Genomic DNA, 26,631 nt, shown 5'->3' on the forward strand with positions numbered 1-26,631 from the left:
GTGTGTCTGTCCCTGCAGCCGAGTCTGTCTGCAGGGTCCAGCTGGGAGACCGCTGTCTTCTCACTCCAAGCTGCAGAATAAACCGCTCCTGGTGTGCTGAGTGTGTGTGTGTGAGTGTGAGTGTGAGTGTGTGAGTGTGAGTGTGCATGCGGTGCTCCGTGATCTCACCAGCTCCTGCCCGAGTGGCTGCACGTGTGTGTGGCTGGTGGGCTCTGTGTGGGTGCTGGTGGGCTCTGTGTGGGTGCTGGTGGGCTCTGTTTGGGTGCTGGCCACGTGTGCAGGGCTGAGCGGAGCAGGGTCTGCATGTCTGTCTGTCTGTACATACGTGTGCAGGTGTGACACCTGTACAGTCACAGCTACAGGGGCATTGTGTGCATTAGCACGTGCTCTGTGTGCACAGTGTTTCACGAGCACAGTTGTGTGTGTCCATGGGTTGGGTCCTGTGTGCCTGTGCATGTGGTGGCACCTGCACGGCCACGTTTCCATACACGTGTGTGCTCCCACTGATGGGTGTTTGCAGGCAGCGATAGCACAGGCGCATGGACGGGCTCACGAGGACAGGGCAGATAAGAAGATGAGCCCTAATGACCACAAGGAAGAGCAGTAAAAGGCAGGGAATTAGAGAGGTGTGAGCACTGAGAAGCGTGGGGTGAGTGCCCGCATGGCCCAGCCATGGGGTTGCTCTCCCGTGCTGCTCTGACAGGAGTGCTGAGTTAACAACTCAGGGATGAGCCACTGCTCTCACACCAGAGCTCGCTCTCCTCTGGCCCAGCCGTGAGCCTTTTCCACACAAACAGGGCAGGCAAGGTTTCTCCAAATCACACTGCACAGCATGTGATTCAAGAGCTCCTGAGCTCCCAGTGCTGTGTGTGAGGGGTGCCTGCTCTCTGGGTTCACAAATGACTCCCAGCCCCACTTGGGAATCACAGAAACCTCTAAGGGATCTGAGTGCCCCCTGTGCATCCCCAGCCCAGAGCAGTTACCTGCTCACATACAGCTCAGGCAGTGCCTGGGGGCTCTGGGAAGGACAAGGCTGAGGTGCTCTGGTTTGCTCTGTGTCTGCAGCTCTTGCTGAGCTCTCACCTCCTGCGGGCTCACACACTGATTTACTTTGCAGGACCTTGAAAGACCACAATAATGAACTTTCTCTGGCCCTGTGTTTCTCAGTGATGCAACAAGCATTCAGGCTCCCAACTCCCATTTAGCTCCTGACTTCCTACTGCAATTAATTAGGAGTCTGCATTCTTTGTTGGGTCTGAGCTTAATAGTGCTGAAAGGGATTGCAAATTGCTCTTAAACCACCGACCAACTACCAACAGGGTTGGAGGGACCCTGTTTTAAGAGGTGGCTCACTTGACCCCTGCCCTCAGTTAGGGATGAGCCTGACACCAGGGAGCTGCTCTCCCCTGACTTGGGCCATGGTGGGTTTGGATTCTCTGTAAAGTCACTTGTTAAAGATGAGCCACCAAGAGGGACTGATGAAACTTAGAGCAATTCCCTTCCAAATCTGCGTCTTTCAAGAGACCTGTTGTCTCTCCCAGGTCCTTTTTATTCCCCTAGCATCAGGTATTTGCAGCTAAGTCTGGTTCCCTCTTGATCCTACCTCCATGGTTCCCTGCCCCCCTGCCCTGGCTCCTTCAGCGTTTGCAGAGGTGTCTGTGCAGTGTTCCAAGAGGCTCATGTCTTGGCCTCTTCTTCATTCCTTGGGAGCTGGCTCCCACACAGGCTGGCAGGCCCTGCTCCAGAGGCTTTCCCAGCCCTGTGCTTCCACCACCCCTTCCCTCCCTCTGTGCATCCACTGGGTCCTACTGGCACAGCCCCCGGCCTGTGTGCTATGGGGAGCAGAAGTTAGGCACCGTGTTTGCATTTAGTTGCCCTGACAACACGTCTGGCTTCACAGGGAGTTTTCCAAGGGCCACAGCCGGCCTGCAGGGACCTGAGGGTGATGAGCTATTACTCTTCACTCTCCCTTTTGCATCTTTCCCCTTGGTTTTCTTCACAACCTGTGGGGAGATTGATGGCAGGATTGTGATGTAGATGTTAGCAGTTCTGCTTGATTTATAGAGTTACTTAGGCTGAGTGAGGCCACTTATGCTCCTCTGGATAGTAAACCTTTTAACTGGACTAAAGAATTAATAATAAATAAATAAGGCAAGGAGGAGAAACTGGATCAGAAAAGCTGATCCTCTTGGCTTTATGTTATCTGAAAGAAAAACTCTGAGGATAGAAGCCTGCCAGGGAGCTGCTGCTCAGCCTAGGGAGCCCAAGACCCCACTCACTGTGTTGGTCTGGAACACTGAGAGCAGGTTTTCATGAGGAGAAAACTGTTGAAAAGCCTTATCAAAGATCCTGCATTGACAGATGAGCTGGGAAGTTGGCTGCAGGACACAAGGGACTTTTGAGCTTCAATCTGTCCTGTATCAGTGCTTTTCCTCTGCTGTTACTTGAACTGCAGTAGTACCTAAAATTGCAAAGACACCGAACCCACTAAGCTGAGCAAGAAATCCTTGCCCAATGGGTGACCACTGAAGGGACCCAGCAGGTCAAGGTCAGAAGGGAAGCCTGTATGATGTCATTTGCCCAGGGAGAAGGAGCAGGTCAGTAGCAGATCAGGGAGCAGAACCAGAGTTCCTGACTCCATTTCCCACTTTTTCCCCCTCTTCTTTATGCTTACCTCCTTTTGTTAATTCTGGAAGTTCCCTGTGTTAGCTGTATGCAGAAAGGGGCTTGTTTCTTGCCCTTTTAGGGGTTCAGGGCATGTGAGTGCAGAGCAGGGCAAAGGGAAGGGGCAGAGACGAGGAGCTTTGCCTCTGCATTTGGGGGTGGGCGGTGGATTCTTAGCGGCTCTCCCAACGAGGAAGCCGGAGGTTGACAAGATCAAAGCACATTTAGGATCATTTTTGAGATCTGCCTAGGAAAAGGTTCAGACGTGCGTTACTAAAGAGCTGTGAAGAAGGATTAGTCCTGTCCTTGCTCGCAGTCGAACCACTTTCCCCACCAGCTGTGCCAAATGCCTGTGAAGAGCTGGTGGAGCGGCAGCAGAGCAGGTCAGCGGCAGGTGAGGAGGGAGTGTGGCAGAGGCAGCCCCTGCGAGGCAGAGGGGCCGGGGGAGGCTGGAGCAGGGCCCCGTGCGGGGCTGGAGGGGCAGGTGAGGAGGCCCCTGCGGCGGGATGCGGCACCGAGGAGGCAGCGCGGTGTCCGCAGGTGTCCGTCCTGCTCCGCTGCCTCCCGGCCGCGCTCGGCGCTCCAGCGGGGACTCTGCGGACTCGGGAGCACTTGGAGTTGCAGCCCACTGCACCATTGCAGCAGGAGTGGCTGTGCGAGGGCCAGCTCACTCCTAGTGTGAGGTCTGCTCTGCCTTTCTCTCCCCGGCCAGTGATATATGGCATAAATTAGGCCTCTGAAGGGGGATACTGCATCCTTAAGAAGAAATATGTCCTCATTTTTCTTAAACACCGTTTGCACTGAGTGAAATGTTTAGAAGGGACGCTGAGGGATAACTTTATTTCTTACTAGGGAGTTCAGAGCCGTTCAGTTAAACCCATAAAACACTGGGAGTAGGGAAGCTGACAGCCTGCCCGTGCATTAGAAAAGCCATTACTCATCTAGGGGAAATTCACCCCATGCTGGAGCCTCGCGTTACCAATGGGGTGGTCCAGGGGAGGACACGGGATCATCTCCCTCGGCCATCTAAGGGGTCAGTAGGATGCTGAGAGGTGAAAAAGACTCTGTAACAATCCAGCACAGTGACAGAGTGCTGATGTGGAGGTCTCAAAGCACTGAGTAAAGCCCACTGGTGGGTAATCATCCTCATTCCACCCCCCCTGCATGGGGAAATTAAGGCACAGAAAGCTGGGGGGACTGATGGCTACGCTATGATTGGAAACCAGGCTGGAAGCCAGCACTCTTGGCTCTTAACCCCCATCTTAAATCACCAAAACCAAATTCCCTTGCAGAGGCAAGGAGTGAAAGTCAGGAGCCCTGCCTCCCTGCTCTGTTTCTGCCACAAGGCCGTGTTCCCCAGTGGAGTCAGGAGTCGTGGCTCCACCTTCATTTGTTCAACATTCAGCCCTTTCTTCCCAATGGGATTTAGAAAATCTCCTGGAAGACGAAGGCAAGGTCTTGCAGGTGATAGCACTGGGAATTCCTGTCTCAGATGGTGGTTGGTGATGTCATGGGCTGTGTTACAAGTGTGTCTGGGTGGGCTTCTGCTCTCATACCTCACCTGGCCAGTGCAGGCTGCCATAGCTCCCCCAGTGACTGGTAGTCCAAAGGCCACCCAGGGCACCCAGAGTCATGGCAGACAAGACATCAGCCACCAAGAGGGTGGTGACTTTCTCTTTGATATTTTATTTTGGAGGCTTGACACCAAAAGATTTAATATTTGTTTGAAATGAGAAACAGTTCTCAAATGAATTTGGAGAGCCTGGGAATTAATGTCAGCCTCCCTCTCCCCTCCCTGAACACCCCTCCTGCCCGTCAGCTCAGTCCCCCCCCTTTCAATTTCTGAAGCCTGCTGATTTGAATATTTATAAATATCAGTAAATTATTTATTGTAGCAATCTGCTGTGCCATTTCACCAATCGCCGTTAACACTTTAGGGCTCGCTCTTCAGGAGGACACGACTGCGGGAGACACCGGGCACTGGGGAGGGGGTCCCACCTGCTGGATGCCATGCTGGGAGGGGTTCCCTCTGTGGGTGGCACTGGAAGGGTTGGAATGTTTGCAGGAGAGGATGGGGACGCTCTGTGTCTCCCTCTGTGTCCAGTTCCAGGGGACAGTGGGAGAGGACATGGCTGGGAAGGGAGGCTCGTGTGGACGGGGGGGGCAGTGAGGGGATGGCCCGATGGGGTGGGCTGTTTGCTGCAGTGTGAGGGGACCTGCCTCTGGCTCAAAGCTCAGCACTCACCCTCTTTGCTTGTAGTTTCTGTTCCCCCGAGGAGGAAAATTCCTCTTGGTTTCTCTTGTCCCATTCCCTCCCTCCAGAAATGCACTGAGAATGCACACTGCTCAGAGATGATTTGGCTATTTTCTGTTTGAGGAAAGGAGGGGGCTCCCTGTGTTCATGAGCTGTTCTCCTGGAGAATCCTTGTCAGCAGCACTGGAACAGCCAAGAGGCCGGGTGGGAAACAGGAGCAGCCCCAGTGCAGGGCACCAGCATCTCCAGAGCCCACTCCCTGCTCTTGGGGTGTCTGTCACCCACTGCCCAGCGCTGGTTCCTGTGCACGGCCTCTCACTGTCACCAGAAAACTACATCTGAACTCTGCAGCTGAGCAGGGTGAGCAGAGGGAAGCAGGACAGGCTCGCTGAAGTGAACTGGCACTGCTCTCTGCCCCTTTGGGCTGGGGCTGAACCAGGCTCTGGGGGCTGGAAATAGGGAGAGAAGTGGCCCCTTGTGGGGCTGGAGATGCCTGTGTGGCAGGAGAAGGTGAGGCAGTGTGGAATGCAGGCAGACTGCACTGCCATGGGAGCAGGGCAGAGTCCCTGGCTTTTCCTGCACGGTTTATGGATGGGATGTGTGGGGAGAGCCCTCACGGCTGTGGGAAAGCAGGGAGTGTAGCTGGCAGAGCTTCAGTGAGGACACCCTGGCTGCTCGCTTCGTTTCTCCTCCCACGTCTTTGATTCTCCTTCTCCTCCTGCCCAGTGCTGAGCTGGAGCCTGTCAGGTCCCACTGTCACACGGAGGGCTTTCCCCGCTCCACGCAGACACACACAGGCGGGATCCATGCAGGGCAGAGGAGGTTGTTAAAGAGCCTTTGTGAACTCCCCAAGGTCAGCCAGAAGAGACAGCATCCACTAATCCAAGGTCATTTCCTGGGCTAAAAGCAATAAAATGTTTTATTGATAAACTGAAGAGGGGAAAATACACACACTAAATCCACTCTCACACGTTGCGGGCCATGCCTGGGATGTTCTCCGTTTGCCCTGGCCCTGCCTGGGGTAATGCACGAGTCTTCGTGCTGGAGGGGAAGTGTTTTCTGGAAGGGGCTGGGCGTTTGGCTGCCTGCCCTGCCTCCTCCCGGCGTGTGGCTGGGCAGCACCAGGGCACTGCTCCTGGGAAGCGTGTTCCCAATGCCCCAGTGGCCTTCTGCTGTGAAGGTTTGGCTCCATTTTAGGGACCTCAGCTCAAGTGTGAAGAGGCTCCAGTGTGCAGCATCCTCACCCCAGCGAGCCGTGCTGCCCCTGTTTGGGGCTGCTGGGCTGACTGGAGCCTCTCCAGTCGAGCTTGCAGCACAGTGGTTAAAAAGCAGAGGACTGTGCAGCATGTCGGCCCTCCTTTCCTCCCCCTCCCCGCCCCAAATAATGCCGTTAATAATTAATCGAATGAGAGCTTGCAGCTCCTGGAAAGCTGGCACTGGGACCTCCCTCTTGAACGGAGCTGCTCAGCTGGGCTTAAAACTCTTCAATAGGAATATGAAAGCTCCATCTGTTCCACGTACCCGGCCCTCTGAAGTGACAATGCTGTCCCTCCCCAGCCAGCATCCCTCTCCCCCCCCCAGCCTGGGTCCTCCTGCCCCTCCCCTCCTGCCCCTCCTCAGCCCCTGCCCCATCACAGGGGTCCCCCCTGCACCCCTGGCTCTTCCCACACCAGTAAGCTCTGCTGTTACCCTTCATCAGTGCCAGCTGCTTCATCCAGCTCCCACACGCCCCTATTTCACAGCTGGGACCCTTTCTCCCCTCAGCCAGGGTGTGTTTTCATGGACCCCAAGCTAAAGGCAGAGTTGGACTCTCTCCTCCTCTCCCTGCAAAGCCAGAATTCTCTCTGCAGCAGTTTGCCTGGTGGCTGGGATGGCCTATTTCTGTCTGGGCTGCAATCCTTTCATTCCTGCACACAGTGTGCTCCCAGAGCCCCTCTTCTCCCTTGGGGGAGACAGGGCCAAGCCATGCCCACCTCGGCAGCACCTCACAGTGGAGTTCATGAGTGAGAAGGTGCTGCTTTGGGGGCTATGTGGAGGGAGAGAGCTGGGGGCTGTACGTGGGGTGCTGGCAGCATATGGTGACCAGGGGGGCAGTGGGAGCAGAAAGGTCATGGGGTGACAAGGCAGTGAATTGGTGAGTTTTGTCCTCCTCCTTGCCAGCTGTGGTTGCAGAAGCTGTACCTTCCCTTCCAAGGGAGAAGCTGTACCTTCCCTTCCAAGATGCCACAGGGGTGGGTGCAGAGCGGGGCAGCCGGTGTCTCCTCACAGGGTGTGGGGAGGGGGCAAGAGGAGTAAACTCCCAGTGGCATTGTTTTCAGAGGAAGTGCTCAGTGTAAATAGAGCATGTGGGAGAGTTTGTCCTGGGCAGAGATGAAAAGTCCGTGTGACAGGCTCAGGTTATAAACGGCTTCCTCAGATTGATGTGAAATCAAAACATTTCTATTTAGACGAAGAAAATGAAGGGGGATGTTTACTTAGGCTGGAATCTTTAAACAGTGCAATGGAGACAAGGGGTGATTTGGGGTGGGGAGCTCGGCCTGGGGGGAGGGAGCCTCTGCCTGGCTTTGAGGGTCCAGCAGTCCTGACCTTGGGCAGGTACGAAGGTCCCTCATCCTGTAGCTCAGCTCCTCTCCCTCTGCCTGAGAGAAGGAAACACAGGTGTCCTGGCCCCCTCCTACATGGCCATCTTCAGCCCTTCTTTGTGAGAAGGGTTTCCCTTCTGCTGGTGAACCTGACAGCCTAAAAGAGGGGAACAGGAACATTGATACAGGTAATGTCCCTCCTATTCCACAGGCAAGGAAATAAGGCAATGGAAAGATAAAATAATGTGTCCAGACTTGTGGAGAGGTGGTTGCAAGGTTGGCAGGAGAAGCTGGGAGTTCTGATTTCCAGCCATACGGGATAGGTGGGATGGAGATGTGCAAGAGCCCCAATATTACAGCAGCAAATCCCATCCCAGGAAGGTCTGTGGGAGGATTAATTTTGTAGATCAGGGAAATGGTACGTTTTCAGAACTTGCTTTATTTTTAACTTGAACTTTAGGAAAAGGTTCTCAAAATGATAAAAAGTCCCAAATACAAGGAGAAGGGACAGGAAAGATGCCAAGGGGCAGGGCAGGAGCTGTGGGGGAGAAGCTGGGGAGGCAGAGGGGCAAAGCCAGGGTGTGTGTGATGGAAGGAGGCAGAACAGGAGTGGAAGACAAGTTGCAGGCTCCCTGGAGTTGCTGCGTACGCGGCAAGTGCAGCCTCGGGAACGTCTGTTCCTCTCTTCCTTTGAATAAATATTTATATATTCATTTGCCGGCTGGTGCACACACTTGGCTGCTCACCTCCAGACCAGAATAATGGGACCTGCCCTCCTGGCAGGAAGGGGGAGGGCAGCGGGGGTTCGGGCTGCCGCGTGTCTGCCTCCCAGTTATCTCCAGCTGCGAGCGGTGCTGATCTCACCAGTTAAGCAGGGCCGGGTGTCGTGAGAACGCGGACGGGGAATCACCGGGCAGTTGAGGAGAGAGGCTGGTGATTCCGTGCTGACCCAGTGCCCCGGCCCCGGGCGGGCCCCGCACGGCCCGGCAGCACCGTCCCCACCACCCGCACCGCCGGGGCTCCGCTGCTGTCCTGGCCAGGCTCCAGCTGGAGCTCACAGCAGCCTCCCGAGATTCCCTCTGTGGTACCAGTTGCGCACAGGATCGGCCCGCGCTTTCTGCCCTAAATAGAGCGGGAATGCGGTGGGAAGGGAAGGTGCCAGCACTCAGAGAGTCGCAGCTTCCCGGGCGCCTGCCTGTGCCCATCTGTATGCGCGAGGGCTGCGCGCTGTGCTGGGAATGTGCGAGAGGGGAATGCGTGGGGGAATGCACAGGAATGTATTTTGGGGAGATGGGACTTCTTAACCTGTGCATGTAGGACTCCGCTGGCGGAGCGTGCCAGCGCATACACACAGCTCCTGAACAGCTATAATTTCTGGATGGGGAGGGACGTGTCTGGGGGCACCGTGTGCTTTCCCGTCGTGAAAGCATGATTGCACGTAGGTGTTAGTGCCGGGGGGTGCCTTGGGAAAGTGGAGGAGTACATTTTGCCTCCCTTTGTGTGGGGGGCTGATATATTTGTCGGGGGGTTATTTTTCTTGCGGTCTCTGACAGGGAAGCGTGTCTGAAGCTGTCAGGAGTTTACGCTAAGCAGCCACTCTCTGGCTCTTGGACAGCAGGTCTAAAGTTTCAGTCTGTTTGTATTGGGCTGTCATGTTACGGGATTAGGGGCTGTCACGGTGGCTTCTGGATGCATTGTAGGGGGTCTGATTAATCTCACTGTGCTTCTGTGCAGCAGCACCTCTGTGCTGGTGACAGGGAGGTGTGGGCTGAGCTGCCACAAGGGACTCCTGTGCAGTGGTGTCTCACCATTCGAGGTCTGGAGACAGGTTCTGTTTGCTCTCCATGTGACTAACCCCTCTTTCAACATGACATGAAATCCAAGAGCCCATTTTGGAGGGACCTCCAGCAACATTCCCACAGTAACTCCAGTGGTGTATGTGACCAGCAACTGTTTTATTGGGTGCTCTTCCTGAGTCCTGGGACAGGGCAGGGTTTGCCCCAGCTCTGTGCTGGGGGAAGAGCCAGGCTGTGTGCCCACTGCAGCCTTGGGACCTTTAACCCTGCTTAGTCTGGGCATCTCTCAGCAGTGTCATATGTAAAGAGGGAAATGAGACAATGCACCTGCTTTAGAATCAGTTTTTTGCTTTTATTTGCGATTGAATCTTGTTAATTGTTGGTGCAATAATCATGCAAGTGACTCTGATAGGGACCATTTAGTTCAAGATTCTCCGTGACCTTGAAGTTAAGACCTTACCTTCTTCATCTCTCCCCCCACCTTCTCTTACCCCTCCTTTACTAGCTGTCACATATGAATAAACTACATTAAAATAACAAACTCACACTAATTAGCTGATTGTGCTGGGAAGTATGAGAGCAGAATTTCCTGTGGGTGAGAGCAAGCAGGCAAAGGGGCCTGATCAGCCGATACCAACCCACAACGATTCTCTCCTCTACAGCTGTCACACCCCAGTCTGGGTCTGTTGCTCCAGCACCTGCTCTTGCCGGGGCTCCTGTCCTCCATACTGGTTCTTTCTGGTGCATACTGGTTCTCTTTCCTGAGACCGAGCACAAATGCCATTAGGTGAAAGCCTCACTAGGGTGGGCTTGGCGAGCTGTTCTCCCTGCTGGAGGTGCTTGGGTGCAGTCACTGGCTGGTGTGGGTTTGGCACCCAGCACATCTGGAATGGAGCTGGGGACCTAAAGGAAGTGGTGCTGCAGTCTGAAGGAGAGAGTGAGTTGGGCTTTTAACAGACCTCATATCCTGCCTCAGCCATGAGCAAAGGCTGGTCTGTACCTGAGGTGTTTGGGGCCTTTTGAGCCCAGTTCTGCCCCAGCATACATACACATCTCTTTCTTGAGGCCAGTGGCGTCCTTTGGTCCCAGCAGGTTCAGAGCCTGCTTCTCACCCAGCTCTCCTGGCTGGGCTTTTGCTTGGAGCTTAGGAAACACGTGGCAGCTCCATTCCAAGGATGACACTGGCCATGCCTGAACACCCATTGGGTTGTCACCAGCCGTTTGCTGTTTGGGTTCAAGTTGTCTGATCCCACTAATGCCCTTCCTTGCTTCTTTCCCCTCTCTCTTTCCAGCTGAAAGAACTATATGCACTGACGCAGCCTCAGGAAAACCCACAATGGCTGCCAAGCGCAAAGGCGGCCTGAAGCTAAATGCCATCTGTGCCAAGCTGAGCCGCCAGGTCGTCTTCGACCACGGGGGAGCCGAGCAGGCGCGCGCCGACAAGGGGCCGCAGCGGGACAGCGGCAACAAGGACCTGCCTCAGCCCGGCACCAAGGAGCTGGGGACAGAGTTCTCAGATGGACTCAGCCGCGTGCAGAAGATCGAGGAGGACAAAAGGAGGGAGGTGATTGAGAAGTGGGTGAATGGGGAGTACAACGAGGAGCCCTTGCTGGGGCGAGTGGAGGGCAAGGAATGTAAGGGCGCCGAGAGCGCGGAGGTGCCCCCAGAAGGGGTGTACATGGTGCAGCCCAAGGGCTGCAGCGACGAGGAAGATAACGGGGACGAGGCAGACGCTCTGAGGAGCTCGCAGGATGGCAACTTCTTGGATGACAGGGATTCAGACGGGCCAGCCTTGAAGGATGATGCCTACCGGTCCTCCAGTGGCGAGCCAGGCTCCAAGCTGGGAGCAGGAACCACCTCAGGTAAGCCCTCCATCCCCTCCACCTCCCCACAGGGTCATGTTTTCTGGGTGTCCGTGCCCAGGTCCCGCAGCACCGGGCAGCCAAGGGGGAGAGTGAGAGCCCCGATTCCCTCACAGAGGCCTGGCATTTTGCTCTTGGGACCATATGGAGTTTGGCTCAGCCTCCCCATACCAAGAGGGGTGTTGTGAGGGTGGACGTGGCTGGATGGATCATTCCAGACCACAGATCCCTTGGTAGAGCAGATCTCCCCTCAGACTCCTGCACACCCCTCGCATGGCCACAGCTGCGGTGAGTGCTGATTTCCTCCTCATGCATTCCCACATGGGGGAAGGAAAGCAGAGGGAGCCCTCGTGGCAGATCCCGTGTGGATTCACAGGGTGTCCCCACGCGGGTGGTGGGTTGTGTGACCACAGTCACGGCCCCTCCATCAGCGGGGACACACCGTGGGACCGGCACTGACCGCGGGACCCGGGACAGGCCGGGGAGCTCTGGGAGCTGCGGCGGGGCCGCCCCTCCCCGGCCTCCGGTGCCGATCCCGCTCCTGCGGGAGCCGGGTATCAGCGCTGTGACAGCGACACCGCCCCTCCTGGGTGTCCCTGCAGAGCCATCCCTTCTCGGTGTCCCTGCAGAGCCGTCCCTTCTCGGTGTCCCTGCAGAGCCATCCCTTCTCGCTCCCTCCCCCGGCCGGAGGGGCTGAGGTGACTCTCGCTGTGGCCTTGCCCCCCTCGTGAGGGGCCAGTCCTCAAGCTCTGCCCACCCTGAGCTCGGGATCAGGCTGGTGCAGCTGCTGGTCCCAAAGCTCAGTGTCCCCCACCAGCTCCGTCCAGGACACCAACTCGTGTGCAGGTACAAAGTGTTCTCCCCAGCCTGTGTGTGCATTTCCTATTTTCACTTAGCTTTTGCCTTATTTTTGTGGTTCATTCAAAAGCTGAATTCAGCAAGAAGTGTTGGGAAAAGCCCCAGAGGAATTTTGTGCTCCCTTTCTGATGCACATGTTCCCCCCAGATTGATTTGGGGGGGCGTATGAGTGCTAAGTCTTGGTAAAAGCTTTGGGTAAATTGAATTCTCTCCATTAGGGCAGAGCAGCTCCCTCCCCCAATTTGTCACTCAGCTGGGCTGAATCTGTAATTGAAAGATCTCCCCCTAATCTGCTCCACCTGCACGCACCCCTCCCCTGATCTCAGCACTTTGTGAATCCATCAAACTTTCCTGCTTTTGTGTGCGCGCATGTTTTCCTCCTCCTGTTAATAATGCAGCCGAAACTCATCTCCGTCTGTCCGTTCCCCTTCTGGAGAGGCACATTCTCTAGTCTTCACGAGTTCAGTGGCAGCGCACATAATTATGCATATAAGATATAAACAGAGCTGTTTAATTATCCTTCGCCACATCAGTGACAGAGTAATTAACAAACATTGCAAGATCAATGAGGAAAAGTGTGACCTTCAGTTTCCTTTGATAGGAAAGCCCTTGTCGTTCCCAGACACAAGGTGATTGTGCCTGGACTCTGTTTTTAGTTTGTTTTAATTCACACTAGCACCACACCACCACCCACCCCCCGCCGTTTGCAGCTTTTATTCGCTATGGAAACTAAAAGGAGGGGAACTTAAATGTAAAAAAAATGTTGCCAAACTGGGGAAAATGAAAAGGAGCTGAGCTTTCTTACTGGGGTAGGAGATCTCAGTTAAATGCCTTTGCAGGACTGTGTTGTCAAGGGATTATGCAAAAACGTGTAAGTGTTCAGGGGGGGCTGAAGCCTCATTTCTGTCTAAGGCAGGTAATGGCACACGCGGGGTCCAGTTTACATTTACAGCCACGTGGGATTTGACTTGCAAACAGACGTGCTGCCACGTCTGAGCGTCTGTTGCGAGAACCCTGTTATAAATGTCATTTGCAACATTTCCCTGAAAAGCACAAACTGAAACATCCCTTGCTTTGGAAAGGACAAACCTATTTTCCTTTTTTTATTCTGTCAGTGTTCAGGAAATTAATTTTAAACTGTTTGTCACCAAGTCCTCTCAGACCTGGTGGTACTGGGTGCGAGTTAAGTTTATTCCAATGAGATCTGGAACTGCCTGTGCCAAAAAGGAGGCTTTTTTCCTGGGAGTTGGGGGGTAGCAGGAGTCAGATGAAAGGAGAGGAATACAGCTCTGCCCTCCCAGTCAGTGTGGCTTTTGGGGAGTCATTGCAGAAACCTGGTTTTGAAGGTTCTGAGCACCAGTTGCTCCCTCTGAGGACATAGAGGGTACAGGGCTGGCTGTGCTCAGCAGCATTTAAAACTGAGCCCACGCTTTGATCAGCTGGAAACTTGGGTTAAAAGCAGGAGCCACACAGAAAACCAAACCCTACATCTAATGGCTTTCTTGGTCAGTGAAGAAAGTGATCCTAATTATATGGGGCTGAGAAGGATTCCTGCTTCCTGGAGCTGAGGTTTGTACACACATTGTCCACTTTATGGGACTTCAGCTACTGCCTGTGTCCTCCACCAGCACCTCCTGTGGTCTGATGACAAATCCTGGCCACCTTTGTCTCCTTCCAGGCTCAGACTGTGAGGCTTCTTGTGCATGAGGGACTAAGTCCATGCTGTTCAAGCCTCATGCTTTGCAACAAGATGGAGAATGTGCATGTAGGGCATGTTTCTTTTTGAGCCTCCCCTTGGAAACAAGGAACTCAGGAGTCAGGGCTCAGTCTTGCCATGTGCATCTCCTCCCTGGTCCAGCTGGGAATCACATTCAGGAGCCACAAAGCTGGTGTCTGTCAGGAGATGGGTGTCAGAAGCCGATCTGGACGTGCAGATATGTTTCTTCATTCATTCATGCACCCTCTCCTGCCCACTGATGGGCCCATACTGCCCTGAGCACATTTATATATAGCACCGAGCTCTCTCTGTGCAGTCAGTGACAGAGATCCCTCTCCACAGTCCCTCCCTGACGCACATGCCCAGGGAGATTTTCCTACACAGTCCCGTGTTCCTTACTTTGCCTGTTACATAGTGGGCTAAAGTAGTCACCAGGAGCGTCCCCCTGTACAAGTTTTCAGACTTGCCTTTCTTTTCTTATCCTCTTGGCTAAGTCTCTTGGAATATTCTATGGCCCTGTTTTTAACCAGGGGGGTTTTCTCTTCATAATTTCCTGAGGAGACTCCGCTTGGGAGAACGTGAATGACGAGTGCCAGTTCCTTGCTCATCATCCTGTATCCCCCAAGTCTGCGTGTTTTCCCTCCCAAGCAGAATAAAGGACAGCACCCTGGCTGGGATATCCCATCCCCCAGTATCCAGACCTTGCACTCCATTTGGGCTGTTTTGCTTTTCCTTCCATATATAGTGTGCTGCTGCAGGCTATTTTTAGCGCCTTTTTTGCTAGCTTGGGATCCTTTGTGATACGATAGCTGCTCTGAGACACACAGATCTCTGCTCTTTGGCAATGCCCACAAATGGAGAGCAGCGGCAAGGGGAGAGGGAGCCCTTTTATTATCACATAGGAAAGGAGACAAAAATGCAGTGCAGGGAAGGGGGAGGAAAACACAGGGACAGTGCTTCCTGTGGCCTCCAGGGCTGTGCACTCCTCACAGGGATGTGTTTCCCAACTTCTGTCCTGCCTCGGTTTTATCTGTGTGTGGGTGTGAGGGGGGTTTTCTGATGATGAGGTAATGATAATTAGCTCTTCACTGCTGGTTGAAAATGCATATGAAGTGAGTTGGCTGGGTCTCATACCCTGCTCCTGGTGAGCCCACTCCCTGCCTTAAGGTGCCTCCACTAGAAGAGCCTCCACCCTTCAGGTTGGGTGCCTGAGCTATCAAGTGACCCCCTTGACTTTAGGGGATGTGTTGGGCTCACGGGATGAGTGATTCTAGAGGTATTTTCCAGTCTGAATGATTCTGTGATTCTGAAAGAAGCTGCACTTCCCAGGCAGTGAGCAGTGGGAGCTGGCCAGGCTTTCATCTCAAATCTGGATGAGGAAAGACTGAGCAGCACCAGCAAAGCTGTTGATCAGGGAGGGTGTTGCCATCTGGAACCAAATCTGGGCAAAGGAAAAGCAGAATGCAAGGTGGTTTGGGGAATTAAATCCAGGATAGTGAAACCTGAACTCCAACTCAGACTTTGCAAAGGACAAAGTCAAATGTACCTCAAATATATCAAAATATACCTCAAAAAAAGGTCTGGATCCCCCCCCTCCACACACCCCCCTTTCCTGTAGGCTTGGGGTTTGCATCTAATTGCACCAATTCAGGTGTAGCCACATGGTACTAAAGATGAGACCCACTGACTGACTTTCATTGCAGCTGTTAAAGCTAGTAAAAATCACACTTAATAGTTTAATTTCATATCAGAACCCCTCTGTGCTATTCTTTCTCCCCTTTCAGTTTGGCACAGGCTGGCTGGAGGTTTTCTGTGCAGTGCTCGAAGTCAGGGAATTATGAGCGGGGCTGGGAGTTGTTTTACTGGTCCAAAACCAGGGGAAAAGCAGAACAGGGAAAGCAGATTTAACAGAAACAGGGAGGTGTTAGACCCAGTAGGGATTTCATGGGTTTATTCGCTTTTGTTGGGTCATAGGGTTACACTGAAATTGAGGTAGGGAAGAGAGGAAAAAGAGGTAAAAAGGAGAACTGCTTTACAGCAGGATGAAATCATTTAATATGCCTGTGTGTGAAAGATAAAGTTGTCCTTCAGGCAGGCCTTGTTACTGGACACTGTGGGCATGTTTCTGCATTTGATTAATACCAACCCATGAGGTTGTGCTACAACCTGAGCCTGACACTGCAGGGGCATTGCCACTCATCCTGTGGCTAACATGGTGTTTATTTTGGAGTCAGGCATCCCAAATCCCACGCAGAATGCTGGGCTTAAGTGCCCAGAACTGGAAGGTCGTTTGGGGCTAAGCCAGATTCCAGCACTTAGCAGGTGTGGCTTTGTCCTTCCCCTCATGGGCTCCAGGGATGTTGTTCACTGTTGCCTTCCCTCCAGTACCATGTAGACAGGCCCCAGCACAGCAGCACTTGTGCTGCAGCAGCACAGCCATTCCGGGCAGTCCTGGAGCAGGAATGTGACCTTCATGGTCCTGCCCATTCCGTGCCCGTTGCAGTCAGTCTCTTCCTCCGCAGAGTCCTGTGCAAACTGATCTGTGGTGCTGATGGCTATTGGGCTTCGACTGTGCTCATTGACAGGCTCTTGTGTGTGTGGAAATGCTCTGGTGGATGTGCCTGCCTGGCTGTCAGATCCCCCAGATCCTATGGATCTTTTGGATCTGCTGACCTGTTCTGTGGCTGTCTTGGTGCTTTCCTTTTCCTCTATTTCAAGGCAGTGTTGGTTTGGTTTGAGCAGGACCCAGTGCCTAAAACTTCCATTCTGCACTTGCCTGTGCTGGCTCCCTGGGAAGGAGTGTGCCTGCCCGTGAGAGCCAGTGTGAGTGTTTGGAAAAGATGACGAGGGAGGTTTGAAGGACTCCTGCACACAGTAAATCTTTACTCTGCAGGAGAAAGCAAGAGGGAGAGGAGGAGGAGCGCTGTGTCAGACTGAAGCCTAAATGAGTCCAAGCTGGCACGTCAGAGCAATCTTTATTTCTTCCTTTACACTGATATTGGGTGACCTCCAGATGTGTGTTCTTCCCATCGCGGTGGCCTGTGAAACTGCCTGAGGGAGTAGGGGAGGGAGGAAGGGAGGGAGAGACCCAAGGAAGGACAGCTTTTGCTCATTCTTCCACCCTGTGATCAGGCTCAGGTAGACTAACCCCTTCCTGCCCCTTCCCCAACCCACACTCCAGAGAACAGGCATTCTCCCCCTTTCCGAGGCCCGAGACAACAGCTCTTTCTCTCCTCACTCCAAATCCTGGTGGAGAGAACGCTGTTCCTTACCTGTCTTTCACCTGTATGGACTTTCCCCTTTCCTGGTCTTACTGGAAGCTGTTCCTGGCTGCTCAGGAGCCTGCCTGTGGGTTTTCACAGCCCTTGCTGTGGCCCCTTTGCACATGGAAAGCTGCCCAGTCATTGGGATTGAGAAAGAAGGGAGCAAGTTGTGTGAACCCTTACAAAATGGACAGGGAAGGGAAGGACTGCAGCAGCTGTGGGGAGCTGTCCTGTCTTTGTCTTGCCTTGTCTTCTCCATTCCCCCACTCCTCACTCCCAAGCTTCTCATGCACAGCCTTTGTTGCTCTTCCCCTGCCTTAATTCATGTCCACCTCTGCTGCTTCCCTTCTGCTCCGCAGGATTCCATTCTACCCTCCTCCTGCTCCCCCCCATACATTGCCTTGCCTGTCCCTTACCATTTCACACCACGCTGCCCTGCCTGCCCTCAGCCCTGCTCTTGTCCACCACACACAGCATTTTCACATGGTTCCCCCCCTTACACACACAGACACACCATTCTCTGTGCCCCTCCTTCCATATACGAACACACACAAGGACAGATCTGTACAAACCTCGGCATATTGGCATCGGTCTCACTTCCAGTAAAATTACTTTTTCTTCATATTAGGCCAAGGCAAGAGTGCAGAGACATTTATGAAACTTTGTTTAATGTACTGAAAAGCCATCGGCTAGAACATTTAGGAAATTGATTTTCCTGGCATTGATGAACTCTTTTTATTTTACCCCAGTATTAATTACTTTTTTTTTTTTTTTAAACAAATTAATTTAAGAGTCGTAAAACCTAACAAGTGAGCCAAACGTCAGTAGATCATGTTCCCCTCTCCCCTTCCTCCCCCCCGTCCCCGCTACCGGAGCTGGTATGGGAGGAGAGGGAAATCCAGCGCCGTGCCTGACTCTGTGCCGCGGGTTCTCCGCAGGGGAAGCGTCGTCGCTGCAGGATTACGCCGCCACCACCATGAACGAGTTCCTGGGCATGTTCGGCTACGACGACCAGAACATGCGGGACGAGCTGGCCCGCAAGATCAGCTTCGACAAGCTGAACGCCGCTACCTCAGAGGCCGCCGCCGCCACCGCGCTGCCCGGCGAGGACGCCTTGAGCAAACGCGCCCGCTTCTCCAAGTACGAGGAGTACATCCGCAAGCTGAAGGCCGGGGAGCAGCTCTCGTGGCCCATGCACTTGGCCAAGTCCGAGGAGCTGGGCCCCAAGCTGGGCAAAGAACCTTCCTCGGTGCTGGCGCAGCCCATTCGGGTGCCAGGCCCAGACGCCTCCCTGCTGACGGAGACCAAAGCCACCATCCTGCCGCTGCCCTCTCCCAGCAGCTCCCAGATGCAGGGCCTGATGTCACGGGCCTCCAAGTACGACTTCTTCATTCAGAAGCTGAAGACGGGTGAGAGCATCAGGCCACAAAACGGCAACACGTACAAGAAGGCCTCCAAGTATGACCTAGAAAACGTCAAGTACTTGCACCTTTTCAAGCCTGGAGAAGGAAGCCCAGATATGGGAGGAGCCATCGCCTTCAAGACGGGCAAGGTAGGCCGGCCTTCCAAGTATGATGTGAGGAACATTCAGAAGCTCACTCCAGTAAAAGCTCCAGCTCCCAGCCTGGCCCCTGCTCCCCTCGCCAGCACCCCCAGCAGCACTCCCGTGGCCGGGCCAGAGCAGTCCGTCGCATTGCCATTCAACACTCCTGAGTACCTGAAATCAACCTTCTCCAAGACAGACTCCATCACAACTGGAACAGTCTCTACAGTAAAGTAAGTGTCCTCCTACTTCTCTTATCTGTGTACTAGTGGGGGCTCATACTGAAGTCTGTGTGTGGGTCAGTGGGCAGTCCCAGTTCCTGGGATGATAATTACTCTCTGTGATGTGTCTTTTTGCTCTCTGCTGAAGTGTCTTCTCCTCTGTTAACACCCTACGTCTCTACTTATCTTATTTGCACTGAGGATGTGATCTGCCATCAGCAGTTACAGCCACGAATCCAGAGTCCACTGGCTCCTAAGTCCATATGTTACAATGAAAGAGGGGGGAACATGGTGCTGTCAGCACTCTAAGGTCAAGGTTGGAACTCCTTTACATTCTCCTTCCTCCAGTTCCCTGGACATCCAGATGTGTCTGTAGGAGAACCTGATTCTTGCTTCCATTTAACTCAATGGCAAGACTCTGCTGACTTCACTGTTAGCAAGATGGGGCAAGATGGGCTGGTTTGTCCCAGAACTCAGAAGACATTTTGGTGCCTAATTCCCATCAATTTTCATGGGAGTTAGCCATATACATACTTTTGTGGGGCCAGGCCTGTGTCTTCTCAATTTTCTTGTTCCATACACAAATAGAGGTGATTCAATTACCCCTCAGACTGGGCAAACTCATTAGCCCAATTACCACTAATAGCCTCCTACACACGCGATGCCGTGACTCAATGGACATATCTGAAGGCCTTACCAAACCTTGGATTACATTTTAAATGTGGCTTCCAAAGGTGGGAGCTGTAGAAGAGATACATATGTACATCAGACTGCAAACAGGGAGGGAGGGACTTCTCTACTTTCTTGTCATGGTTTGGATTTACTTGTTTCTCACTGTGGACCTGGGGCTGCTGTGAGCTGTGAATCTCATGGGGTCATTTGTAATAAGTCCAGGACCTCTGTCCTACACTTCTGTGGCAAGTGCCATCACACACACCCTTCTACTTTGCCCTCTGATAAGGAGGAAGTCTGTTCTGTGTTTGACATATGGATCTAGGAGGCCCTGGGCTGAATCCTCTTTGCAGTCCCAGGCAAGTGTGCATCCCCCACTTTCCATGTTTCCCCACCTGGAAGGCAGAGCTGTGTAATGACACCTGTCTTCCATGTGAAACAGTCGTTTATCAAGTGCCTGCAGACAGATTTGGGAGCTCCATGGTTAAGGTGTATGGGAAAGGGCAGAGGATTATTAACATTTGCATCTGGCTCCCGCTCAGGATGAACCTGTGTGTGCTCCAGATGGCAGGCAGGGACTCCTGTTACTAAAAAACACTGTTGTAAATATTCCTGTAGGCACAGTGCCTTGTTGTGATGGGTGACTTGGCCAGGGACTCTGTGCCTGAAGTGTCTTCAGAAAGCTCAGCTGCCTGGAGTTCAGTGGCCATCCTAGAGCTGTGCCTGAGGGGCTGCGAGCCTCTTATCTGCAGTGGTGATGCACTGGGATCCCAGTTTGATTTCCTTTCTCTTGCTCATTTCCTGCCTCTTGCAAATGTGGGTTTGCAGCACCATGGTGATTCCTGCTCTGGCCACAGGACTTCCTCAGCTGGGGCATCATCATGGGGCTTCAGCAGGGGTGGAGGTGCCCAGGGCCTTCAGCCTGGCACTTGCCATGTCCCGATCACACACTGGAGTACAGAAGGGGCTCTGGGCCCTTCCCCTTCAGGCTGATCTCCAGATACAGGCTTCCATGATAAAAGACAGCAGCCCATTCCGTTAGTTGAGCTGGTGGAGGAAGTACTGACTGTGGTATCTGGGCCCTGGCTGTCCATTCTCAGTGCCCACTTGGTTCAAATGACCTGGCAGGAGTTACCCCTCACTCTCACACATATGCACATACCCCCTTGCCATGGGTTTAAACTCTCTGACATCTAATGCTATTAACCTGCCCTGAACTAATCTACCTTCCAGTGAACTCTGTGCGAAAGTGTCCTTGTTTAAACCAGGCTGTCACGAGGAGCACTGGAGGAGAAGGGAGATGAGTACAGCCTGTCTGGGGTGGCCTTGGTATGCCCCTGTCTCTTGGGTAGGCTGGAGCCTGGCCCTGTATCTCGTTTTCTCTCTTGCTGAACTCACTGAGGATGTTATTTTTGTCTGCTTACTAATGATGTAAAATAACCCAGGCTTATGTGACAGTTGGGTTGGCTTTCTCATTGATTAAAGTACGTAAATACCTTTGCTGCTCCATCTGTCTGTTGGAGTTTTGGGGTGTCTGTGAAACAGAGAGGCAGTTGAAGCCCTGTCAGGGGCTGGAGCCATGGTTCCAGTGCTGGTCACAGCGCAGGGTGTCTGCTGGCCACAGGAAATGGGCAGGAGCTCACAGCTCTTCTCCCTCAGCTGAACCGTGCACACAAGGGCAGCGTTGCCAGGTGCTTGAGGTGTTTGTTTTCATGTGGCCATCACTTGTTTGCATAGGGATTTTTAGTTTTTTCTGTAGAAACAGCGTTTTGTGGTTGATCTTGATTTCTCCAACAAACTACACTGGGTCCTGCAAAGAAGGAACATGCAGGAGGGTGGTAGACTGACTGTGTGGTTCCCTGGAGAAGGAGGTACAGGATTGGAAGGGAAAGGGGAAGGGAGGTTAAACCTATGGATGTCTTTTCTGGTGCTCCTCCCTGGGCACTCTCTCCTGGTGTGTCAGTGGTGTGTGGGAGAAACAAGGAGTTTAGGCAGTGCCCTGTCCCTGCTAACCAGCTCTGCCCTATGTGTTTCTCCTTAGGAATGGATTACCCACTGACAAACCAGCCGTCAGCGAAGATGTAAATATTTACCAGAAGTATATTGCCAGGTAGGCAAAACTTTTAACTTTCTTGGGGAGAGGGCTGAATGTAAGAGGGTGGACTGGTGGTGGGAGAGATGAAGTCTTGTCCATCTGGATCAAGTGTTTAAACCAGTCACTGGCACTTCCATTTCCCTTGGCAGCTGTACTTGCTCTGCTGCCCTGCTTGGGAGAGCAGTAGCTGTGAGAGGTGTTCAAGCATGCCAAGAGCATGCTCGACTCCCCAGAGCTGTTAGACTTCGTGACAAATAGTGGAAAACTGTTTCACTGCAGAAGCCCAGGATTTAAATGGGAATGCTGCCTCTTGACTGTTGTTCTTTCTGCCCATTGCTGTGCTGTCTCCAGCCTTTTCCCCCTGCCATGTCCAGTGCCTGCAGGAGGCAAGCAGAGAACATCTCACTTCTGAGAATCTAGGTTGGAGGCATCCAGGAGTGACCTGAGTTTAGGCAGCTTTTGGCATCACCGTGAGATTTTTATCGTAGGAAATTTTGCAGCTCATTTGTATGAGAAACCCTCCCTGAGTCAGGTGCAGAGTAGGGCACCTTATCCCAGCTGTGGGAGAGCTTAGGTCAGGACTGAGCAGTGCTGAGAGGGAGCCCAGGGTGGTTGTGGGGAGACAGAGTGAGCAATACCATGAGAGCCAGAGGGACAGAGGAGATTACTGCACAGCACCTGCCTGGTTCAGAGCTCCTGGTGTAAAGGGTCCCTCAGCCTTTGCCCTCGGCCTGTTGAATCCTCCATCTGTACTGTGAAAAAAGCTCACAAGGAAGCCCCTTGTACCCAGACAGACACCAGTCAGGGAAACAAGCAAACACTTCTCTCCAGAAATAAAGCTGAGGGGTTTGATCCCACCAGCACTTATTAACAAGAGGGGAGGGGAATGTGGATTGTGCTTTCCTACCTTGCCAGAGTCTACAGAGTCTCCCCGTGGGAGACAGTCAGCTGCTAGGAAGGTGCAGGGGGAGATCTTGGCACCTCAGGAGAGTTGGAACAGCACTCTCCCTTAGCTGAAAAGTGGAACAGGAGGTGATTTCCTTTCCTCTTTTCCCCAAATCCCAGATACAGAAGGAGGGAGCAGAAGACCCCATGGGAAGAGAGGGCAGTTGCACCACCACATGCAGCTCCTCAAGCATGTGGCAACTCACTGCCTTGGGAGAGAGTATGGGAAGGAAAGCAGGGATTTAAACCTCTCCTTGCATGGGGCAGAAGGAGCAGCACCCTTTTATTTCTGAGATTGCAGGAATTGCAGGGGTTGCAGTGGGAGAGGAGGTGGCACCCTTCTGTCCCCTGTTCCCCTCTCTAGCAGAGAACTGTGTAAATAAACACTTGAGCCACATCCAGTGCTCTTGGTGCTCTGCAAGCCCCCTCCCCTGGGTCAGGCAGTAGCTGGGGGAGGCTCGTGAGATACCTCAGGGACACCACATCCTGCTTAAAAGGCTCCGCAAGCCGCCCGTTGGCAGCACAGCCACTTCCCTTCAATTTACACACATTTTTAAAAACAGTTTAAAGCCTTAAAATCAAGGGGTGGGGGGAGAGAGACACGACACTCTTATGTCTGTACTGCATAATTAGCTTAATGAGTTTGCCAAAGCCACTGCCAAAAGCTGCCCAGGGATAATCCATTCTCTCACACAACAAAACAAAACCTCTTACTTAGCTAGTTTGGGTTGGGTTGTTTTTCCCCCTGCCTCCCCCCTCTGTATATTTATAATTAAAAAAAAAAGACCACAGAAAAAATTATTATTATTATTATTAGTGCCTCAGCAGATGGTGCTTCTGGCAGCACTTGCTTAAATATTTATTTCTGTGTGGGTTTCCTCCCCCCTTGTAATTGGGGTGGGTTTTTTTTTTTTCTTTCATATCATCGTTACAGAGTAATGAGTCTGTAAACACTCTCTAAGCATGCTGACTTCTTTATTTATTATTTTTATTATTATTTATTTATCAACTCTTGCCAGATCAAGACTAGTTCTTTCTGGCCAAAAAAAAAAAAAAAAAAAAAGTAAAGTGAGGGAAGAGGGAATGTGTTGTTCTTGGGCAAATGAATCTACAGGGCCTGTATGGACAATTTAGGAATTGGGCTTTGCATATCAGTGCGATGAGGTGGTCTGAGTTTTCCTGTTTCAGGTGTGTTTGTGTCTGTTTGTGTGCATGGAAATTGTGGGTACGTTCATGTAAATTCAGAGGGGTGTTGATGTACCTGAGAGTCTGTGCATGTAAATGTGCCCGTGTGTCTGCATGTAAGTGAGTGTGTGGTGTGTAAGCTTTCCTGTTATGAAAAAGCTAAACAGATGCTGTGCTTTAAAAATTAATAGCTTTGAACTGTTTCAAGTGTCAGAAGAAACACAGGATGAATATAACCCTTTAGGAGCCCAACCTTACGGACTGAAGGAGCAGAATTTCCCCTTTGTGCTGGGTTTGCTGCTTCCCTCCTTCCCCAAGCACGGGGTTTGGTGGAACACTTGCCTTCCTGTGCTGTAGGCACCACACACACCTTTCTGTGGCACGTGGAAGGGAGGGTAGGAGTTGGAAGTGCTGGAGTGCTTGTTTAGCTGGTGTTTTTAAAACTGAGATCATCCCTAGCCAGATCTCTTCAGTGTCTGGCCCTTCTTTCACTCCACTTGGCATCTCTGGTCATTTTGCATCCTCATTTTTGATAATATTTTGGCCTGCTTTGCTTTTGTATTTGTCAGCAAGGTCTTTTATCTTCCTTTTCCCTCTGCCTGGCCTGCACCCACAGTTCTCCAGCCTCACACAGCCCTTTGCTCTCTCTTGCCTTTAAAGCTCCTTTCCTTTAAGAGCTGCTGGTGGTGCTGTTGACATGAAGGCCTGGACTGGCAGGACCAGTTGGCTCCCTGTGCTGGTCAGTGCCAGGGTGACTCTGCCCCTGCCCTGGACGAGCCTTGCAGCTGCCCAGGCACTGAGCAGGAGCAGCTCCCTCTGCCCTGGGCTCCACACCTTTGTTTGTGCAGCCAGCCCTGCCGTTTGCCTTGTGGTTTGTTTCTTCTCCTGCTGCTGAGGTTTGTTCCAGTTTCTCAATCACCTGTTCTGACGTGATCCTGATTTCCTGCAGTATTTCTTCTCCTTCCCCAGGGAAAGGCATGTCTGCTCCTGGCATCTGTCCCTGTCTCCCTTTGTGAATGCTGAGGCAAAGAAGTCATTTAATTTTTTAGCAATGTCTATCTTTTCTGTCAATTAAGTCCCCTTTCCATCTCCTAGAGGCCCTGCTGTCTCCACAGTTGACCTCCTCTTCCTTACTGTGCTTCAGAAATGCCTTATTTAGTATTGCTTTTCATCCTGAATTTTTCTATCCTGTAGCCTGGCGTTACCTCACCTTATGATGATCCATAATCTTTTCTCCTCCTGCCCCGTTCTTCAGTTTCTCCAGGACGCCCTCACTCCTCTCATTTTCCCTTTCTATCCACTGCCCTTCCTTGTTTCTTTCCCATGCCCTTTATCATATGCACTCCTGCTGTGTTTAGCACTAAGTGACGTGAGGAACCTTTGAGGAACCTTTGAGCAGATGGTACTTTATCTTTGAATGTTTCCCCTCTGAGTCCCCTTCTCTCCACTGCTTTTCCCTTTCAAGCTCTTCAGCTCTTCCATGGTCCTCTAGAATATACATGAGAGAGTTCACTGCACTGATTACCCCATTACTGGATCATCCCCTTGTGCCAATTCCTGGTATGTCTGTCAGTCAGTACATTAGATGTACTGACTGTTTGTATGTAGGTATTATGTGGCACTTCTGGTCTTTTTTCCACCCTGTACATCTGGAGTTTTTCAGATTTGCTGTCTGCAGCTTTTCTGAGGTCCTACTAGGTGGGCTTATACTGCAAATTTCAAATCCGTATTTGCCCAATGTTTTATTTGTCTCCTTCTGTCATGGGAGATTTCTGACACTTGCTGCTGTGGTATCTAAACCCCCACATGAGAATTCTAGAATTGTGTGATGGTTAGTTCAAGGAACCCTCCTTCTTTGTGCTTCCCGAGTAAACAACTTAGATAACGAAGATGAATTTCAAGGGGAAAAACAGATTAGGGATGTACAAGACCTGAATGATCCGGCTCAAGAAGCACCTTTAAATAGTGACAAATAAGCAAGGGAAGGCGGGAGGGTCACCATCCTTGGGGGGGATAAAGGAGATGGGGTTTAATGCCGTAAACATGTGGGATGAAAACAGGACTTTATCTGTACCCTGCTCACAGGCACTGCTGCCAGGACAGTGTCTCATTCATTCTCTCCCCTGCTCTGCTGTTGCAGGTTCTCGGGCAGCCAGCACTGTGGGCACATACACTGTGCATACCAGTACAGAGAACATTACCACTGCCTCGACCCCGAGTGCAACTACCAGGTAAAAAAACCCTGCTCAGGAGTGACCAGCACAGCCCCCTGAGCACACGGGGCAGGGGGGGAGATGTGTGTCCTCCTGTGCTGTCCTCCCCCGTGCACACACATGCCTTTTCACTTTCCTGCTCTGAAAGAGGACAGGATACATTCTGAATTTAATAGAACTCTATTTTGCTCCCGTTTAACTCAATCTAATACCATTTAACCAAAGCCAGACCGCTACAAGGAAGAGCAGAATATAGATCAGCTCGAGTCAGTGGGAACTACTCCAGATTTATATCAGTGAAACCAAGAGCATAAATTGTGCTGTGTTACAAATTGTGCCTGAAACAGGGAATGCTGATCTGTTAGTCTGTCCCTTTCCCTCCCGCTGCCCGAGTGACTTTGTAGCAGCAGTATCTGCAACAAAACAGGCAGCGAGACCAGCGGCGGTCCGGGATTTGTGGGGAAGGCGCGGGGGCAGGAGCGATGCTGTAATTCCTGGGAGAACTGCCAGGGGATCCACGTCAGGCCAGCGGGTCACGTGCTGTGTTTGTTTACCCTCATCCCAGGTCCAGGAGTTTGACACTGCCATTTCTGTGGTCAGGCTGGTGTGTAAGTGGGAATCCCAGGGTTGGCCTCTGCTGTGCATCAGGCACAACTTCAGCCCTGCCCCGGGAGACCTCTGGGTCTCCAAGGGATGAGCCTGACCACAGCAGAGGAAGTCGATCTGGATCTGCTGAGCTTGGCTGTGGGTTTCTATTGATC

The 26,631-nt window shown here is 52.4% G+C and overlaps 1 protein-coding gene across 11 annotated transcripts in view; it reads left to right on the top strand.

The window, feature by feature from the left end:
• Window positions 1-26,631, top strand: part of CASZ1 (castor zinc finger 1) — a 273,799-nt gene that overhangs the window by 218,597 nt on the left and 28,571 nt on the right. For all 11 annotated transcript variants that reach the window (XM_051786182.1, XM_051786185.1, XM_051786189.1 and 8 more), the window contains 4 exons: window positions 10,589-11,158; window positions 17,935-18,772; window positions 21,474-21,542; window positions 25,798-25,888. In XM_051786182.1, the coding sequence (XP_051642142.1) occupies window positions 10,589-11,158; window positions 17,935-18,772; window positions 21,474-21,542; window positions 25,798-25,888 (1,568 nt within the window). The remainder of the gene's footprint in view (window positions 1-10,588; window positions 11,159-17,934; window positions 18,773-21,473; window positions 21,543-25,797; window positions 25,889-26,631) is intronic.

This window comes from Manacus candei, unplaced genomic scaffold, assembly GCF_025592945.1.
Source record: "Manacus candei isolate 608988 ecotype Guabito, Panama unplaced genomic scaffold, ASM2559294v1 h1tg000022l, whole genome shotgun sequence".
Classification (NCBI taxonomy): Eukaryota; Metazoa; Chordata; class Aves; order Passeriformes; family Pipridae; genus Manacus; species Manacus candei.